Source organism: Lissotriton helveticus, chromosome 8, assembly GCF_964261635.1.
Source record: "Lissotriton helveticus chromosome 8, aLisHel1.1, whole genome shotgun sequence".
In the NCBI taxonomy this organism is placed as follows: domain Eukaryota; kingdom Metazoa; phylum Chordata; class Amphibia; order Caudata; family Salamandridae; genus Lissotriton; species Lissotriton helveticus.
In genome coordinates, this window is record NC_136069.1 from 1,547,319,080 (window position 1) to 1,547,340,680 (window position 21,601).

The 21,601-nt window shown below is 42.2% G+C and overlaps 1 protein-coding gene across 7 annotated transcripts in view; it reads right to left on the reverse strand.

Moving 5' to 3' along the window:
• Window positions 1-21,601, reverse strand: part of FCHSD2 (FCH and double SH3 domains 2) — a 502,468-nt gene that overhangs the window by 193,271 nt on the left and 287,596 nt on the right. For all 7 annotated transcript variants that reach the window (XM_078658542.1, XM_078658546.1, XM_078658544.1 and 4 more), the window contains one exon: window positions 8,227-8,355. In XM_078658542.1, the coding sequence (XP_078514668.1) occupies window positions 8,227-8,355 (129 nt within the window). The remainder of the gene's footprint in view (window positions 1-8,226; window positions 8,356-21,601) is intronic.

A 21,601-nucleotide genomic window follows, 5' to 3' on the forward strand; every position in this document is an offset into this window, starting at 1 on the left:
CAATTCCTATTTCGCTTACATGATCCTAACTATTTCAAACGTGTTAAATTCAAGACGGCTAAACATATTAAAAAGATTTGGGATCAAATCATGACTATCGATAAAAGTTCCTTTTTTAATGCTGAACTCAGACTATGGGGCAAACCAGGCCTTCCAGATATATTTTCAGACGGGACAGGAAATCTTTGGACTCGACGTGGTATTAGTATTCTGGGGGATTTATACGGCCCAAATGGCTTTCTGGATTTTGATGCACTAAAAATCATATTTGTCCTAACAAATGATATGTATTTTAAATATATACAAATAAGAGATTACCTGCTACGTAAAATGAAAATACTGGAAGTAACCCAATCAGATACATTAGCATGTTTATACTCTGAAAAAACAAAATCACTTATCAGTCTGGGTTATGAATACTTATCCCGTGGCAAATATGATGAGAGCACTAAAATTGCATCTAAATGGTCTGGCAGACTTGGCATGAATATCAGTCCGGCGCAGATTGTAGCCTCACTATCCCATATAAACTCTATAGTACACTCCTCCAATTTAAGACTACAATCATATAGAACAATTACACAACTATACTATACCCCGCAAAGAATATCCAGTTGGACACAGGGCAATTTAGTAACCGATAAAACAAAATGTCCGAAGTGCGATTTGATAGCAGCTGGAATAGAACATATGCTGTTTTCTTGCCCAAAGCTACTTACATACTGGAAGGGAATAATGGATGCTCTAAAATGCAAACAAATTAATACTCCGATGCTCTCAGCACATTTGGTGCTTTTGGACATTCAAGATGTTAATTGCCAGCATAAAGATCTTATAACTATAATATTTGCTTGTGCTAGGTTAGTGATAGCAAGATCATGGATTTCTAAAGAACCTCCAAATATATCAGAATGGTACATCTTGGTAAACGAAATAAGAGTAATGGAACTTACGTTAGCAAAACATAGAGGTCCAAAAGCGTGCAAAAAAAAGGAAGAGATTTGGAAACTTTTTTTGAACTCTGAAAATTTAACTGTATAACTCTTACTCGAAAATGAGGCCAAACTTATTTGTGACTTTGTATCTCTTGCTAAACACTACACATGTTTTTTTAAAATGTATTTGTTTCTCCTCTGGTCTTTCTATACGTTTTTTGATATCAACTGAATTGTTTATTTATTATACTTCGTTATCTTTTTGATATGTAAATGTAACTTGCTCCTTCTTGCAATAATAAACATACTTAAAAAAAAAGAAGATGCAGCTAAGAACAATAAAGAATACACAGCCCCCATCACTCCCCCCGCAACAACATGTACATCAACATTCAATGTAGATTGATTAGGGAGCGATACATTGAGCCCATGTAGGTGGGAGGAGTGTAAGGACTGCCCTTGTATTCGCTCCATTTCCCCCAGACTTTGGCCCATTTCTGGTGACAGCCATGAGCGTCATACATCACCTTCTCAGCCCACATGCACCAATCCATTTTCCGCTTCCAGTCCCCTAGGAGTGGTGCCTGCTCCACTCCCCACAGTCTTGCAATTTTTCGTTTGGCTGTCACGACATAGCGATCTCAGTAGTACAGGCCGTCGGAAGCTCAATTGTAGTTAATTAAATAGGTACTTTGCATTGATAAAAGTGCTGTTTCACTACACAGCTCTCCTAGGAGAGGGAGGGTGTATAAAATGCAAAATCCCTGAAATCCCATGTATTTTAATAATGGTTTTTGTGAGAAAGATTTTTTTTGTTTGATCAGTAACTCCTAGCGACAAGGCGCCTTTGGGCTCACAAATACCTCATTCTCAATCCTCTAGGCAATTCAAAGGGCCAGAGACGTATGAAACAGTGAGCAAAAGTGTTAGAATGACGACTTACAAGAGCACATGGTGGGTACATTAATTGTAACAGGTCAAGATAGCACTGCAAGGCCACTTTTCAAAAAAGCCATTATAGTAAGAATGGAAAAGGATGCAAATGAATCAAGATCCACAGTTATGAAGTGGCATCACACCAGGATGGAGACTTCAGACAATCCTGAGATTCCATCGAAAACAAAAAGCATGGTTGGACTTATAGTCTCAATACTGAATTTCTAGGCTTCGTCTTCAAAGTATGTAACTACATGCCCCAGCATGCTTAGGGCGGTAGTTTAGAACTACATACACAAATCTAGATTAAGGTTCCCGAAGAAGAAAAATGGCTGAAATGTAGCCACATTTATCACTTTGACCCAGTCCCTTGTTTGAATGATAAATAAAGAGACCCCGTTCACAAAGAGCCTCCTGCACTCATGGCAGAGGCTCCTGAGTGGTGGAGGGATCTCTGCACTCGTAGCCAAATCTGTGCAATGGGAAACTGCAGTGCGACAAGCTCGCCATGGGTGTGGAGATCTCGCTACAACTGTGGAGCCTCCACCGCAGGTGCGGAGATCCCACTACAACTGTGGAGCCTCCGCCGCAGGTGAGGAGATCCCGCTACGACTGTGGGGCCTCCACCGTGGATGCGGAGATCCCGCTACAGCTGTGGAGCCTCCGCCACGGGTCCGGAGATCCCGCTACGACTGTGGAGTAGCGGGTCCGGAGATCCCGCTACGACTGTGGAGCCTCTGCCGCAAGTGCAGAGGCTCTTTGTGAACCGGGCCACAACATTTTAATTTCAGCCAATTTAAAATCAGGAATATTTAAAGAGGTACACACATGCACAGACTTGTGTCAGATAGGTAACCAGCAATGCATTGCAAAAGACGACAATGGCGTACTAAAAGGAGACGGTCCATTCTGGTTGCTGCTGAAGGCCAATCAGAACCGCACCTGTGCCAATAGGCAAACACACCTTGAGATGTGTATCTTATCCAGTGTTTAATTTGGACAAAGAAAAAAAGAGTAAGTGCCAAGGCCCTTTTCGGGAGGCCACTGCAGCCTGCATCACTCATCGCCCCTGCCAGCGCTGCCAAAGACAGATCCGACACAATTGCTAACCGTCGCACTGCCAAAAGTGTGACAGTTCAAACTATCAAAGCCACCCAAAGCTATAACAATGGTGTGAGCAACAGATATTAATTTTTCATGTATATTAACTTAATAAACACTGTTGTGCATATCTCAAAATTTGACAGACCGCGCCACCATGTGGCGGACTATCACTAGAGCCACTGCTGACAACTAAGTGCTGGTGCCGAGCACCGGAAACCACTGGCTCAAATTAAGCACGGATTCTTATCTGATTTTTCAGGACACTTACTACACCTGTTATTCACTTCTGAGTTGACACACCACTAGCCGGTACAAGATAACAAAATGTGTCATTCACTAGGATAGTGAAAATAATTGATTGTATAGTCTTGCGACATTCAACCTGCCGCGCAGAAGAAAAGGATCTTTCAAATTAACTGCAGAGACCTGCTTACTGGGTCATGCACATTTGGCAGAGGGATAACACACAACAATGGACCACTGTTGGACAATGAATGCCAGTTGTTTTAATTCTCATGCAGGAATATAAACCATCTGTGAGTCAACTGAGTTAGCTTAAGTTATAGGAAGAGCACTTTTGCACTGTAGTGCATCACCAGAGCCTTCCTGGATAAGTGACCCCAACAGTGCGCACGTCACAGAAGTCACAAGGGAGCGTCATGTACCTGAAGAGGGAGGTGGCCATAGGCAAGCTTATTAATGGAGAAAAGTTGTGAATTCTTCACTGCTTATGACGGCATCAGGACCACGCCCAGTTCTAAACATACTGCCTGTGCTGAACAAACCCATTTTACACAGGCAGCACCAGAGGACTGTCATGTGCCAATTTTAGATTTCTAAACAGAATAAAGACTTTTTTTCATTATTGACATTATCATGTTACGGAGGCTCTGGCACGGTCAGCATCTTCAGCGGTGCAAATACCCTATTTAGGCTTTGAACAGGTGTGCCCCGGTAAATTCCCAATATGTCCTATATCTACCTCATCTAACGGAATTATGAGCTTGTGCAAATTTTACCACACTCTGTACCTACCCAGTGCAATAAAATCTGCAAGCCCCAGATGCATTTCAGGAGTCAAAGTCCGCTAAATACATATAAATGCAAATTTGAGAGCTGTAAATGCAAATTCCACACACAATGCCTCACGTGTGAGAACACAACACGCATTGATCGATAAGGATTGCAACAGATAAACTGAAAACACAGCGCTGTCGGATTTCTTTCAGTGCAATAATTAATGCTTGCCACACGGGGCACTCATCCAACGCGTCACAAAAACTAGGAATACAATACAGTACCTTTCCAATCCCCGCATTGATTATGGAAATTCCACCATGTAACCCGGGCAAGGGTGTAATTTTTTACCAGGGTTTTCACTTCTAAAGTTGCTCCTCTCATGTTAGACACTTTTGTAGAAAAACCTCAGCTATCATAGCAGAAAATTCAAAATGCAGTGACTTTCCGCCACTACTGGGGCAGGAGGACAGTACCCCCACCACAGTGATGGGCAGAAATTCCAGTGCAAAAATATTTTTCCCAAAACCTTTTTTAACTCGACCAAAACTTTACTGAGAATGGTTAAAAATGTCGTAAACGGTACCAAAGTGAATGGAAGACAGCGGCGCTGTCACTATGTTGAGATGCCCATCGAGGCCAACAAAGTAACACGACACAAAGGTTATCGCCGAAACGTGAGTTATCAAGTTTCAACAACTACTCCTGTACAAATTCTTACACAAAATGTGCCCCCACTACTAAGATTAAACTATCCTAGTAGATAACCAGTCCCCTTCTACGTCTTGCACGTGACAAGTCAGTCTCACTAATCAACAATGCCTTCTTTTCAAGAAATAACGTTTTTTTTCAAGATGCAGGGCCTTTTTAAAACATCTCCTGAGGCTGAGTCCCTGAATGCGGACACGTTCAAGGAACAGAGCTGGTGCACAGGCAGCCTGACCCCAAGGAAACCAATTGAGGTTTTCTCCTAACTTAAAGGAAATTTGCATGCAATCTTTATTAGACACCAGAAGGCTCTAGTTCCTACAGCCAAATACTTCTTTTAAATAGTCACCTTTCCCAGTCAACTGCAGTGGTCAAGGCTGATTTTTGCAGGTTTCTAATTATTGGATGCACCATGATACAAAGTGACCATGTAGTAATCCTAGGTAAAGCATTCACTCCCGGCACTCACATTTATAGGAAAACTTCTCCGTCAAATAATGCTCCTAATTTCTACATTATGGTCGAGTATTTACTAAGATGTCAACATCTACCCTTCTTTAACCCTCTGCTAGTTGCACACATGCTTCATGATTTTCTACAACCACTGCTCTCAGCAGGTTTTAGTATTTAGTGGTGCTCTTGCAAAAGCTGCTACAGCTGGAGACAGCTACATGGCCTCTGCGAAGACCTAACTTTGTTGACAGACAATCTTTGGCTACTCAGGACGGCTATGGTTTTCCTGGTCCAACCAGGATTTGGGACCCCACAGCCTTTACGGCAGAGGCCAGACATACTCTTCTAGATCACCATGTACACAACTGACATGCAAAGCCTTCAGCTGTTTTTGTACTTCTTAGACTACACAAAGATTGCTACAACTTGTTTGCTAATACATATATCTTTCTAAGAATTTTAGAATATATTGTATTTTTCCGCTGAGATGTTCAAAATGGCTGATAACCTGTATCTGCAAACAAAACAATTAAAAGTTGGTTTTAAGGAGCAGATTTGGGTTCTGTAATGGTCCAGTCCACCCAGAGCAGACAGACACAAACAAGCAGACAGAGAGAACAGCAGCCAGCCAGGCAAATAGAAACCAATAAGGAACCAAATTCTGACAAATGCATTGCCACTAGAGCTAGAACTTAAAAAACACAAGAAGGAATTTACTTAACAGAGTTTTTTTCTTTAATGTATGTTATAGTTTTTTGTTCAGTTCTGAACTGATGCCCATTTTACAGCCTCGCCAACACTACAGGTTCACCTGGATAGGCGTCATGTGAAGCCTTGACCCCGATGTTATAGAAAATAAAGCCACAAATCTTGCATAGGTCTAGCAATTACATTGTGAGACACGCCAGAGTGTACGGTGGGGAAAAAATGGTAGGTCCTATAACTTCACCTGTGTAACACACGGAGGCCATAATAATGTAAAGTACATGCTCCTTGAATTCAGACACCATTCAATCTCGGTTGTTTACATAGTGAAACCAATAGATATCCGTCCTATGAATTTATTCACCCCCTTTTTTACACAAAAACAAACCTATTAAAGAGTAAAACGGCAATATAACCCAGTATGGTTGCCTAAAAAGGCAATCAAAAAGAGGAAGCAGACATTCACTGTCCCTTTTAAATGAGGAAGGACACATTATGAGTGGGGAAGTGGTACAAGTGGTTAAGCAGTAAATCACACTTCTCTTATTGTAAGTGATAGTAAAAGAGGCAAATCTTTAAGATTTCTTTATTAAAAGTTATTGAAATATTTTTCCAAAACGGACTAGATTTGCAAGGTGATCAGTGAGAACATGGACAAACAAGTATGTTGACATAACTCTTAGGTTAATAATGTTGGTGAATGGATCTTGGTGGTATTGGCAATAGTAGACATGGTAGCATGCCCACGTAGAAGCAGCTTGGCACATGAACTTAAATTGCTTAGAGCAAAGTTAATATTAAGTTGCTGCAGCACAAAGAATGGCATTGACTAGTTTATCACAGAGATCACTATGGAATGAACCCCAAACAGCATATATTATATTGAATATTAATTTGCGAGCCACAATAATCCTGCTACAAAGTCTTCCACGAGATCAACAAGCCCTTTTATTCACCCTCACCCACACACTGGCAGTAATTCTACATCCACTGTAACTATTACCGTACTGTTCTGGTTGACTCCAACCCTTGAAGTAACCGAAATCCCACCGCCAAGTCTAACTATAGTTTTAAGCCTCACTGAGACATAATTTTTCCCAATGCTCACACTTCCACTTATTTCTTTTCTTCTTACATAAAAACAACTTTTCCCAATTATCCTATTCTTTTATGAAAAAGTGCATTTTAATTGTGTTGTGAAAAAATGTGCTCCCTTATTGTAGAGGAAATTCTCTATTGTGGATATTCAATATTAACATAATCCAAAAGTAACCTCTTTAGTGAAATTTGTCAAGCAGAATGGTTTTGAGACTGTAAGACTGGTCTAAATATTCAAAGTGCAAAGTTAATAGGACCATATAAGCTACTATACTGGTAATAGTGACCGGGAGTGTACTTTTGGAATGTGGGTGCAAACAGAGACTCACTAGTTGAAATCTCATCCTTCTGAAATGAACATACCTGAAAAGATTATTCTGTCCCACACAGAGACCAAAGCAGAAGATTTACCATGTCAAGTAAACAATTATTCCATGAGTTCCCGACTGGACTACCTCTCTTGTGCGCTTGAGAGAAAGTGTTATACTGTGAAGTTTTTCAAGAAACTTTAAATATAAGAGGGGGCAGATTAATATCTTTCCAGAGACATTGTCACATAAAACAAAAGCCCAGAACTATATAATGGGGTGTAAAATCCGTGAAATGGAGACTTGCAAGTATATGGTGTCACCAAGAAACCCAGACAGCAGCACAATTCAACGAAAAACTTAAACTGATTAAGAAAGTAAGCACAAGACATGAGTGCACAGAAAGTGCAGGCATGCGACTCTGCATCAGCGAGCTATAGCTTTAACACATTTTCCAGTCCCGCCCACGAGTTGGCCATGTCCATACACTGGTAATTAAGGGGCCTGCACAAAAGAATGAATGCTTTCACAATCGCAGAACAAAACAGATAAAGCACAGTCTTAAAGCTGCCATGGCAAAAGTATCTTGGAAAACTAGTCTGCACCCCCTCGTCAATAACTAGCCAACATGAAATTATTGTCATATACATATTGAATGTTCCTAGCAAGTTAAAAAAATTCAAACAAGATACAGCAACTATGAACAAAGTTACAGGAGTCATCCAAAAGCGAGAAAAATGATCAGGAGGAAGAGGTGAGGGTATAATGGAGACATTGAAGCCATTCCAAATGCAAAAGTGCAATACATATCTCTAACCACACCAATTCTTGATGGCATGGTGTGGAGTGTCAGTACTAGGTTCATGGTAATAGCCAAGATAAAACAGAGCCAAACATTTAACATAGAATTCAAATAAAAATTTAAATACAAGTTAAAAGATATAACATGGGAGTGAACTTACCTTCATTATGTTGACCAGGTCAGTTTGGTAGTAGCGGTCTTGGTGCGCGTTAGCCGCTGCAAGCGTCAGGAGGTAGTCGTTCCTGGCATGAGTAGCTTTAGAATTGCACTCTGACCGTCGTGCTTTTAACTACATTTATAAAGCAAGAAAAACCTTGTAAACCTCAATGTGAGACTTCAAATTCATAAAAATTTAAACCATGCAAAAAGCTAACGCCCACATTTGCTACCCAGCATTCTCCTTTCACATCAGTTTGAGACTTTGTCAACTTTACGATATAACTGGGTATAACAGAAAATACTTTTTAGGTCTCAACTTGCGATGGCTGCACATGCGCAGTCTCGCAGGCGAGATTTTAAGTTTGAGTACATTTCACTAGCGAGGTTAAGACCCGCCCCTCTTTTCCATTGGCTGGCGTCACCGGTCATGCTAAACGGTGGCCAGCCATTAGAAAAGAGGTCACAGTGACATACTCTTTTCTCTTTTAGAGCCGTCCCACTTGGACGGACTTCCCCGACTTACTGCTGGCGTAAAAGGTTTCGCAATTTGGTATAATTGCGGCATCCGCGCTTTACTTTTAAAAGTTAAGCGTGGGTGCCGCGATATACCAAAATGAAAGAAATAGAAAAAACATCTATTTCTTTCATTTTGGTATAATCGCGGCACCCGCGCTTTACTTATAACATTTTAAAAGTAAGTGGTTGAATGGGCGGACAGGCACAGAAAGGGGGAGGCGGATCCGAGCCCACCCATCCAAGGCCCGGATTGGTTCCTGCTGCCATGTGATCCACACTGGAATGCAAATGAATTATGGCATTTTCTTCCCCTCTCGCTCTCTTCTCCCCCCCCCCCCCCCCCCCCCTTTCCACAGCTCTCCCCCTGGTATGCTGTGTGAGGGACGGTGGCCAGATACAGTATGATGCAGGAGGACATAAAGAAGCCCCACTCTCCCACAACGTGCCTCCTTCATGTTTTTCTCGTTTTAGGGACACGCTTGTCTTTAGATCGATGTGATTTGTTTACGTCTATTACACAGCTTTTCATTTTATGCAAAGTAGTCTTTCCTTTGTGTAGATGGTATTAGAGTTACTATGGAGACATGCAGCCGGGAACCTGGGGCTCGAATCAGGAGTTAGGGGAAGACAGTCTGGTGTACACCGGAAGTTGATTGAGAGCGTCGATCTAAACTCCGTGCTTTGAAAGCAGGTTTATGGCAGCCTCAGAAGCGAATTGACCGGGCGGGTGGCTGAGCCCTTCGGACGCATAGAATTTTTTCCGGGCTGCAGGACCTAGGGGTAGCTAACGGAGAAGATCTTAAAGAGACCCTAACCAATTGCACAGAGCCGCTCAAGGCCATCGAGCAGTTTCAGGTACTTCTGGATGGCAGACATCAAGTGTATTGGCCAGCGTGTGAAGTCGTTGTGTACACTGGTGACTGGACAGCTGATGATAAATTGCTACCTTTAGCTGTAGATGCGCTTTTTGGAAGGAGAAGGTATACAGAGACATTTCTTAAGCGAAGTTGTGAACATTGCATTATTTGTAAATTGGCACATGTTCTGCTGGTTAATTATTGGATTTCAGTTAATTATAATTATTGCCAACACCGCTCTCTAAAATGTAAACATCCGGAAATGGTAACCACCTATACTTTATAGCTGTGTGCACTGTCAAAGTCTTTTTGCATGCCCCCCACATTTTCAGTAAAGAGGCCAAAATCGCATGTATTAATCTGCTTCCATTTATTTAGTCCCTAAAGTATGACTCAGAAGGCAGTGTGCATGTAAAATAGAGAAAGACTGTTGAATTGCAGTTCATATCGGTAGTGCCCCGAATTGAAATCATATTTGTAGCAGAATTTCACAGTAAAATAATTCGCCGGATTAAACGCTGGATTCCGAGATAATTGGGTAGCACGTAGGCCGCTGGTATTAATCTCAGAATAGCCGATTTAACCATTCTCCCTTGTGAGGTTGATAAAAGCAGTATCATTCAGTTTAGAGTTGCTATAGAGACATGCAGCCGGAACCTGGGGCTTGAATCAACCTGGGGCTTGAATTAGGAGTTAGGGGAAGACTTAGTCTGGTGTACACAGGAAGTTCATTGAGAGAGGCGATCTAAACTCCGTGCTTTGAAAGCAAGTTTACGGGCAGCCTCAGAAGCGAATTGACCGGGACGGGTGCCTGAGCACTTCGGACGCGTAGAAGGTTTTCCTGGCTGCAAGACCTGGGGGTAGCTAACGGAGAAGATCCTAAAGAGACCCTAACCAATTGCACAGAGCCGCTGAAGGCCATCGAGCAGTTTCAGGCACTTCTGGATAGCAGACATCCTAGTGTATTGGCCAGAGTGTGAGGTCGTTGTGTACACTGGTGACTGGACAGCTGATAATAATTTGCTACCTTTAGTTGTAGATGCGCTTTTTGGAAGGAGAAGGTATACAGAGACATTTCTTAAGCGAAGGGTTGAACATTGCATTATTTGTAAACTGGCACATGTTCTGCTTGTTAATTATTGGTTGTTTCAATGATTCTCCTTCTTTCTTACTCCTACCAATCCGGCTATAGCCCTCTCCCACCTAGTTCTTTCTTTCTGCCTCCCTTCCCTCTGTGCTCCATCACCTCATTCTCCAAGCCCCCCGGGTGCCGGGGGATTTCTAGCTTGTGTCACACATGCTTTTCGCATCTTGAGCGCGGAAGTAGAGGCAGACAATGAGCACCCTCTAAACCGGAGCGCCCGGAGGGGCCTGGAGAATGATGTGCCAGGGGGAGCATGAATGCAGAGGGTGCAGTCCACAGCTTCTGGGCATCTCTCTTTAGGCTTGAGGCCCCAAGGTGGGCTATCTGACTGGAACCATGCTCAAGCCGTCATTGGCTCGCTCACCACTGCCCCGAGAGAGGGGAACGCCTTGGTTGAGTATAGAATACATGCAGATCAGCTTCGGATCAGCTAGCCAGGCTAGGTAGTGGTTACATCTGGGTGACGAATTTTCAAAAGTGTTTTTGTCCATAAAGATAGGATGAATCATTCAGAAAAGGATATTTATCTACTACTCTGGATTACTCACTGTACTACTCTCTACTACTCCCTCTACACTACTCCCTCGCTATAACTACTCACTCGCTACTACTATTCACTCGCTACTACTACTCCCTCTCTACTACTACTCCCTCTCTACTACTACTCCCTCTCTACCACTCATACTACTCCCTCTCTACCACTCATACTACTCCCTCTCTACTACTCTCTGCTACTCACTCTCTGCTACTCTACTACTCTCTCTACTACTCACTCTCTACTACTATCTACTACTCACTCTCTGCTACTCTCTGCCAACTCTCTACTACTCACTCTCTACTACTCACTCTCTACTACTCACTCTCTACTACTCTCTACTACTCTTTATTACTCATCCTCTACTCTCTACCTCTCCCTCTACACCTCTCTCTACCTCGCTCTACACGCACACATATGCACATATATATGCATTTATTTATATGTGTATATATATATATATATATTGTTACCTCTTCAAGTAGTCGCCCACAAGATTGACGAGACTGTGTGCTGGTCAAAAGAAATTTATTTCAGTCAGCCCTCGGACGCGTTTCGCCTGACCTGCAGGCTTGTTCACCAGCACACAGTCTCGTCAATCTTGTGGGCGACTACTTGAAGAGGTAACAGTGTGGTAAGAACCTGACTTTGGAGGTTCTTTTATGAGACGAGACACCCGCTGTTCTGGAAGGCGGCAGAAATAATCCGAAGTGAGGAGGAGTTGAATATATATATATATATATATATACTTATATAATCTGCATATCTATATAAATACAAATATAAATGCATGCATACATATACATATATGCATACATATGCATGTTATGTACATAAAAGTTTGAAAAACACTAATAAAAGCAAAGCTAAAAAACCTAATTACAAACAGAATTGCTTTAACTTAAACGAGGGCGAGACCTATTGCATTTTCAATGCTTGTTTTGCATACAAGTAAAATCTGTGCCAGGCAGAATTCCCACCTGACATATTCGCCACTGATTCAGGATATCAAGTTACCAAAGCAGAGGCGTCGTATACAAGCATGCAACTTTCCAAGGAATGTGTTCATTTGTTAGTTTTTGCAAGATGCGAGAGTAGGCATTTTCAACAGAGAGGTGGACAAGCAGTCAGGGATATGTAATGCCAGTGCGCTAACCACCCACACAGTCACAGCTTTGTGAATATTCACAGATATTCCCAATGCATTATCAGCACTCCTCTGCAAATGAAATCTAATTAAAATGATTCAGATCAAAGCTCAGCGTAAATTGTGAAGGAGGTGCATCAATATTTCGATTTTCACAGTGAGTGTGTATGAGAAAAAGGACAAAACATGAAAAACCTCTAAAGGAAAATATTTAATTCAAAAGAAAGATTTCATAATGCGCAAAATATAGCCTTAGATGAGCATGCCATAAGCAATATCTAGAATCCACAAATGCTGAAAGCAGATAAATAAGTGTACCTCTATACAGTTACAGAATATTATGCCCTTATCTATACACCTTACAAAATGCATAAATTGCACAGACCAGAATTAATCTGCAAATGATCATAGTATTACAACATTACACCATGTGTGAACTGTGAAATAATGTGCCGCGTGTGAAACTACGTGTTCATACACAAGCATAACAGGGGGCAGTCCAAATGGTAAAATGATAATGGATGCTACCAAATGGAATTTTTGTGCTAATGAATAACATACCATAAGCATATCAGAAAGAGGAAGCTACATATTGGGCATGGATGAGGAAGGTGGGGTCAACTAACATTAAACTTCTTGAGAAACAGAAAGGACCTTCATTGATTCAACAAATGTTACATAATTCCAAGATGACTCCTCCTGGGCCACAGAAGGAAATTAAAAATGAAACCGAGACCCCTACATCTAAAATCACTAGTGGAAGTGCTCAATTTGATCCGGTGGTTGTAGGTGGGTCGCACCAGCTCTCCTGGAGAGGGGGGCAGCACTTATTGGTCCTCATCAGACCGTCACCCCGAGTAAGAGAGAGTGAAACACAGGACGGGGAAAGGAAGAGAAAGATGGAAAACAGTGATAGAAAAAAAGCAAGCGTGAAAAATAGCACAAACAAGTGAGCTAAAGAAGCAGGTCGTGTCTAGTGTCTGATAATGGATTATATTAAAAAATAATATGAATTTTAATATCAGTTCATTATTGTGCAGCAGAGAGACTCATTTAGTAACCCTCACCTCTAAATCACTGTTGGCTACTAAGCCTATTACCTCTTTCTGATTAATAGGCACAAACTCATTAACCTCGTGCACGGACTACATTCAGGTGGAATTACAAAAGAAGTGTGCAACTTGTCGCAAGCAATGCTTTTTGGGATACATCAATGTAATTGGATAACTACATTTGGCCGTTTGCTCAATGCATTCCTGAAATTCTGCAGGCGTCATTTAACGCCACTTCACCATCTTAGAATTTAATTCTAATAAGTATCCAATTTCTGGCTAGTAAACCAAACAATCTCAAGACCATATTGAAGTAATTTTTGTTTGGCCTACAACTCAACATACGCTATTTGCCTGAAACTATCACTTTGTACATGAGAATTTTTAATTTTAGAGAATAGTATGTCAATTTTTATTTAACACCCAGTCTTTCGCATGCCCACTTCCGCAACATGCCTATCTTTAGACAGTATCGTGGTCAATACAGTGTTTCTGAGTCAGGTTTATACCCATTACAAACCCTTTCACAGCCACACTGTCATATATCTTGGTTTATTCTGAAATGTGCCACTGAGAAAAATTGAAAAACCTGAATCACACATTTTTGGAGCGATAGGTTTGGGTTGTGAAGAAGACAGCCTACTGACCGGGAGGGTGAGATTAGTGAGAAGGTGGACAGTAAACAGGCAGTGGCGGCCGCTACGGAACGAGGGCGGCGAGGGAGGTGGGATGATAAAAATATACTGACCTCTGTACACCGCCGGCTCTGTTCCGTGTTCTTTGACCCCCGGAAGCACTCAGACCCCGCTAGCCTATCACAACGCTGCTGTCATCAGCATCACAGCAGTGTTGTGATTGGTCTGAGTGGCCTGGTTCGGTGCTCAGACAGGGGCTTGGAGCCTGTGCATGTTCTCCACCCGGGCTGAGCAATACAGCAGGGTGGAGAACATGCTAAGTGCGCAGGTAAAACCGCCATGCGCACCAACCACTCCTCCCCCTTCTGGCTGTGACGACAACCCAGTCCGCCCGCCCCAAAACTGGCTCAGTATAGAAAAATAAAATGATAATAACATTGTGTCATTATAATTTTATTTTTTCCTTTTTTATACTGCTCAGAGAGCAGTGGGGCGATGCTTCTCTGCCTTAGCGGAGGATCCGCCGCTGTAAAAAAATATAAACGATTGGGAGAGACAGAAAAGAGTGAATGATGTGAGGAGTAAAATATAGGTGTTTGGTAAAGGAGTGAAATGCTGTGAAGAGTAGAGAGAGGAGGTGATAAGAATACACAGTGAGAAGGTTTTGAACACAAGAAATACATTCGGTGTGAGGCTGTGAATGATGTATACTCATTCAAAACAAGCACTGACAATGCCAATAGGTCTGGCTTTAAAGGAATGGTATATGGTGATAATGTGAAGCATTATGAGGAGATAGCATGGAAATGAATATGCATTTGCGGGAAAACAAAGAACTGGGGAATAATATTGGTGCAGGTTAAAATGTCAGGTGACAGTTACACTGTCAACCCAGACCTAAAAATAAAAATCCATGTAGGTTAATGACTGCCCACCTCCCATCTGTGCTGATGCCAGAGAAAGACAAAACACCACAGTAATCTAAGGCACTTTTACAGCATTACAGTGTCATGTGCGGGCATCTGAACCTTCAAGCTCAGTTAGGTGGCAAAATAAACAAACTGATCTCAGCTCTGTGGAGGGCAGGCACTTTTACTTTGTGGAAGCACCCAACTTCTGCCAAATCAAAACCTGTGGGCGGAGCCAAAGCCCCTTTCTAGTGATGTTCACATAATTGTCTGGCGACAGCTGCACTTTCAAGCCAGACCACATTATGGGGCTATTGTAAAGGCTAGCATACTGTAAAATATTTCTGGAGTGAAATGTGATAAGAAATGCTGTGTAACTAGAAAGATTTTCCTACACTATGCAGCATTAACCTGCTCATCAGAGACAAGCATTAATCGCATAAGAAATCAGTCTCTTGATGTCACTGACGTTGCTAGTTTCAAAATCCAGCTCGCATTTTTTTTTTATTACATGACTAAATTAGCTCTATTTTAAACAACAACAGGAAATGCCTGTTTTTTATTAGTTGAGCAAAGCCAAGCTTTTTGAGCCTTGAAGCGTTAGATTTGTGTGTTGCAGAACAGCTGGCTGCCCAATATCCTCACAGCGAACTCTGGAAAGTAACTACTCAAGGCAGGGACACAACTTTAGTTGTAAAGATCTACATTGCATGTTCAGAACCAATAAATAGCATCACATTGCCAGAAAGTCTAGTCACAAATTCCCAGGTCTCCCCGCACTATTCTGGCTATTTTGGTAACAACGTATTCTTCAATTCACCCAAAAATCAACGCGCTATCCCCATGGAAGCCCACTCATCAGAAAAGCAACCCATGTAGAGGATGGAGGTACGCGGGAAGGAGAGTTTAGTATTTACTATAAGCCACCACAAACACAGTCCTGTGGATTACTGCTCCCATAAGATTGACTAATCCTCTAAGAAGAACTTCCAAGAAGGTCCATGCTGTGCTCAAACTGATCCCCTCACTCAGTTTCGTAAATTATTTTCTCAAGAAAACCCACAAAACCGGGTGCCGAGTGAGAAGGATGCGCAGGTGCAAATCTACGGAGAGTATGATCATATGGAGCACAGGTGTGTGCGCTGCAGTCACATTCACTGACAAAAAGCTGGCAAGTGTCCATTAGAGCAAAGAGAAAAGATGGGCATTTTAGTGGACGGAGAGGTTATCAGTGCAGCCTGCCCAGTGTCTGTAGCACACCTCATTAAAATCACGAGGAAGTGATCAAAATACACAGATTTTTCTATATGAGATCTCAGTGAAACACAGAGCATATGGACATGATCATTACACAGCGAGTTGGCCCGTCTAATAAAACTGGCTTCGAAGAGGACATTAAGACAAGCACATGCGATGAAGAGCCTTGAATCCAGGCTCGAACCTTAGGCAAGGACTGGACCACTGGTGCAAAAGCGTTCGCACTGCAGACTCACTTCACTTCTAATGTCTTTCATGTTGAATCTGAAGATTCCTTTCTACGATCCATTATTTAATTTACATGAAACCAAGATTAACCATGGATCCAAATTGCGCTCGTCCTAAATCTAACGTTGATTGTGTGAGATGCTGTTTGAGCTGCATTCTGAAGTCCACGTACCCCGTAGAGTCTCGGGGCGCAAAGCGGCGGGACACAAAGCAGTGTGTCAGAGTGGAGTGGCGTGTAAGAGTAGAGTGGAGTGTCTTGTCGTAAAGTGCAGTAGCATAAAGAGGATTATTTCAGAGTAGAGAGAAGTGACGTGGAGTGGTGTAGGGTAGAGGGCACCGGTACAGGGGTAGAGTCCAGGGGCGCAGAGTGGCATAGATAATAGTGTAGTAGAGTGACAGAGTAGAGTAGTGCCATAGAATTGATTGGCTTAGAGTGCAGTAGCGTAGACTGGAATGGTGCAGAATAGAGTGGCTTAGAGTGTAGTGGCGTAAAGTGCAGTAGCGTGTTGCAGAGTAGAGTGCAGTGTTGAGAGGATTGGCATAGAGTGCAGCGGCTTAGAGTAGAGTGGCAAAGAGTCCAGTGACAGAGTGCAATAGTGTAGAGTAGAGTGGTGGAAGGGTGCAGTTTTGCAGAATATAGTGCAACAGAGTGCAGTGATGTGGAGCAGAGTGGTGCAGAGTAGAGTGATGTGGAGTACAGTAGTGCAGAGTAGAATAGAGTGGCGTAGAATGTGGTGAAGTAGAGTACAATGGCGTAGAGTAGAGTGGTGTAGAGTAGAATGGTGCAGTGTAGAGTGCAGTAGCGTAGAGTAGAGAGACGCAGAGCAGAGTGGTTTAGAGAGCAGTAGCGTAGAGTACAGTGGTGGAGAGTAGAATGGAGTACCATAGACTGCAATGATGTAGAGTGCATTGGTTTAGAGGAGAGTGGCTTAGAGTGCAGTGGAATAGAGTAGATTGATTCACAGAAGAGTGAAGTTGCATAGAGTGGAGGTGTGCTGAGTGGAGTGGTCCAGCGCAGAGTCGTGTGGGGTAGAGGGGGTTAGGGTAGAGTAGAGTGACAGAGCGCAGTGGTATAGAGCAGATTCAAGTGGTGTAGTGGCATAGAGAGTAATGGCATAGGGTGCATGGGTGCAGGATAGAATAGAGTGGTGGGGAGTACATTGACGTAGAGAGCAATGGTGTAGAGTGTCGTAGACTGCAGTGGTGTACAGTAGAGTGGTGTAGAATGCAGTAGCACAGTGTAGAGTGTGCAGAGTATAGTATAGAGGCATAAAGTGCAGAACTGACTGGCGCAGAGTACACTATTTAAGAGAAATGTGGTGTAGAGGGCAGTTGGGTGGAGTGAAATAGAGTAGAGTGGCACAGAGTGGAGTTGTTCAGTGTAGATTGCAGTGCCCTAGAGTGCATTGCCATAGAGTGGAGTAGAGTGGTGCTGAGAAGAGAGGCATACATCGAGTGAAGCTGTACAACGTAGACTGCAGTGGCATAGAGATTGGCGTAGATTTGAATGGCATAAAGTGGAGCAGAGTGGCATAGAGTGCAGTGGCATAGAGTAGATTGTTTCAGTGTAGAGTGAAGTGGCGTAGAGTGGTGCAGGGTAGAGTGTGGCGGCGTAGACTGCAGAGTAGATTAGAGTGGAGTGAAACAGAGTAAAATGCAATGTTGCAGGGTACAGTGGCATAGAATGGAATGGTGCAGAGGTGAGTGGAGTGGCCAAGTCTGGAGTGGTGTGGAGTGGTGTAGAGTGTGGTGGCAAAGAGTTCAGTGGTGCAGAATAGAGTGACGCAAAATAGAGTGGTGTAGAGTGCATTGACATAGAGTAGAGTGGTGCAAAGTCGAGTGGATGAGTGCAGAGTAGAATGAATTGGAGCGGTGCAGAGTGCGGTGGAGTGGCGTAAAGTGGAGTATGAATGGTGTGGTAGCACATTTCCATTACAAACAACACATTTCCATTGAAATGACCATTACATTTGCACATACAATTTTACTGATAAAACTACACAGCACACAAACGATGATGTGTGGAAATGGCATCACCCAGTGTACTGATTTGTTTTGATTATATTAAAATATTTGTTTCTACAACAGTTCAGAATTAACAAAAAATGTGCTTCATTTGTGCTTTCCTAATTCTAATATATTATGAAATATTTGCACAGTTCATTTATAGACATTTAAATTGTTGTGTGCTAAAAAAATACCTTTTCTTTCCCAATACAGACAATAATGTCACATAAAACCTCTCACTTTGACGTCAGAGAAGGTAAATTAAACACCAAGCCCACCAAGCTCCCTCAGAAGACAGAGCCTGACATATGACCTCTGTCTTTGAAAACACAGCAAACGTGACAAGATAAGTACAACATTTAAATGCCTGTTTACAGGAAATGAGGACACACAGAAGAATACAAGGGGCGATGATGAACAAGCTTTTCTCCTCTGAAGGGACGAAGACTGCTGGACAGCCTAAAACAAAGCCAGCAAATGGAAAGCCAGAAAATGTGAGTTACAAACCACAAAGCCAATGGTAAGCCATGGGTGGAATGCCTTCCTAGGGAAGCTTATAGAATGCCCACAAAGAGTTTTTCGCAACAAGACAGCTGTGCTATCTGGTAGGCTTCGACCTAAAAAAGACTGATCCTGGCTATCTAAGAAGCGAAAACAGAGCTGGTCATGGTGCACTGAGGATGAGGGAGAATTTTACATATGTGCTCAACTGGGATACTTTAGGAAGGTTCAACTATTCTAATAATCTGTGAGCACCATGAAACGGGTGTCTGAATCAGTCCCTACCCTAATGCCATGCAGTAAATTCATCTTGACCTACACATAAAGCCAATGGAGTATTTCTCAGTTGAGCTCACTTACTGCATTAAAACATGAATGAGAGAGAAGTGCAAAGATCAAGTTACACAGCTCAGGGAGGGAGTGGGGAGAAGGATGGAATATGTTAGCTTTTTAGGGTTTTCATTTATTTTGCATTTTTATAGAACAATGCTTTACCAAGTTAAAAGGTGCACAAACTAATGGTGAAGAAACATCCCTTACATAGAACCCAAACAAAAAACTTCACAAGAGAATTTTACTAGATATCTCACATCCTAATCCCACAGAAAACACTGCATGCATGTGTAGATGGTCAGAGGGCGTGAGAGGGTAATTAACTTAGGGTGCGAATTTTCAGATCATGAGGCAAAAAACAGTAGAATTTAGAATACAAGTCAAAGAAACTTTATTTCGGTCGATATGACCTAAAAAGTACAACACAGAACAAACATTTGCATAAGAAGGGAGAACTGCGTTATGCTGATAATCATGATTTAAAAAAGCTAAAACCGATTATAATTATATGCATTTTCTCATAGTGGAATTAATTTGGGAACTTTGAGAATTGTAATACGGCAAGTCTTACACAGTTAGTTTCGGAAAGTGCATAGTGCAATATGTAAATAAATTAGCTAAAAGAAAAACAACGGATATAAAAAGAGCAAAAGCTACTAGCTAATAAACTATACATTTAAGAAAAACTATGCATGAAATACTATACAGTTAGGTAATTGATTATACTAGATATGAATGCCATTATAGGGCTATCAATGCAACATTTCATAGTTTCAGATAAACCCTTCTAGTACACCACATTGAAAACAAAAAACCAGCAACCGAATATACTATTGGGAAGCTAGTATCTGTTTTCAATATCCTGAAAACTTCGAGACAGCGTCTATTACCAAGGTTCCTGCACATCTGGACCAGCCAGAGTCTCCTTGCCTTTTGATAGCCTGGGCAGCTAAACAAAACATGGAGCTCAGATTCCTCATGGTAGTCACATGCGGGGCATTGGATCGCTTGGTGATCACTCCACTTAGATGTGAAACAACGGAGTGGGAGAACCCCATGTCTATATTGTAAATAGAGCTTCCTGGCTGCTGGTGGATTTATGATGTCCAATGCAGGCTCGAAGCAAGGATTGGCTTTTAGTTCCAGAAACCCGTTTGAGAGTTTCCAGATTCTGGAAGAGGTGTGGAGTTGGAATAGTCTGTACTTTTTATAGCAAGCCTTCACTTGGTCCTTAGATATTAACAGACAGGCTGACTCCGGTTCAGACCAGCAATCCCCTAGACTCATGCTGATTAATAAGGATTTAATATATGCCAACCACGGAATTTTTACAGCACCTCGTAACTTCAATAACTCTAGTAATTCCTCCCGATAGGGTGTGAGTTCGGGGGTGAATACAGTGAGGCAAGGGCAAACAGGAGAAAGCAGATAGAGGCGAGTGGCGGAAGCTTATGGCGGCCCATGGAGAGCACAGTTAGATAAGGCTAAAGCGGGACAACAAAGAGGGTTACATTTTTAAAACAGAGGATGATGGGGAAGTGTGTGGAGCCTCTAGAGGTAGGTAAGGGATCATGATGACAACAAGAGGTCTAAGCAGAGGCAAAGAATTACACACAATAAAACTAGCAGTGGGTGACTCCCACACAGTAATATGTTGCTACTCCAGATAGGGAACAAACAGTGGCATTTTTGTGAACAGCTAGAGGCTGACTCCCTCCATGATCTGGGAGGGAGTCCAAAAAGACAGAATGAACGAAGGAGAAACCTTATGTATTCTGATTTTCTTTTTGCTTCAAATCAATCTGTATACTATACAACAAAGGCACACTCCTAGGGTAACCACGGACTGGAGGTAAACACACGAATTAAAGCAAAAATGGTTCCGCAATTAGAAAATAGGTAGAACCAATCAATAAAACAATTAATGTTTGAATAACCAGTGTACTAAAACAAGAAAACCAGCTGAAAGAGGAAGGGTTTAATAAACAGAAAAACTTTAACTATAGTTAAAATGCTCAGTGCTCACAAGCGGTACACGCAGTGAATAACGGATGCAAAAAAGTGTAAAAACAACAACTACAATATGGGCCAAAAAAAGACAATCTACCTAACGAAATCCATGTAAAACACTATACACTTGGAAGTAAATTCTTGAGATGGTGACTCCTGGAGCATACAGCTGATGGAAATTCCACTCCAGGATATCATCAGAACTAAAAGGATAAGTAGAGAGCCCATCAAGGCAGGTGAGATGAC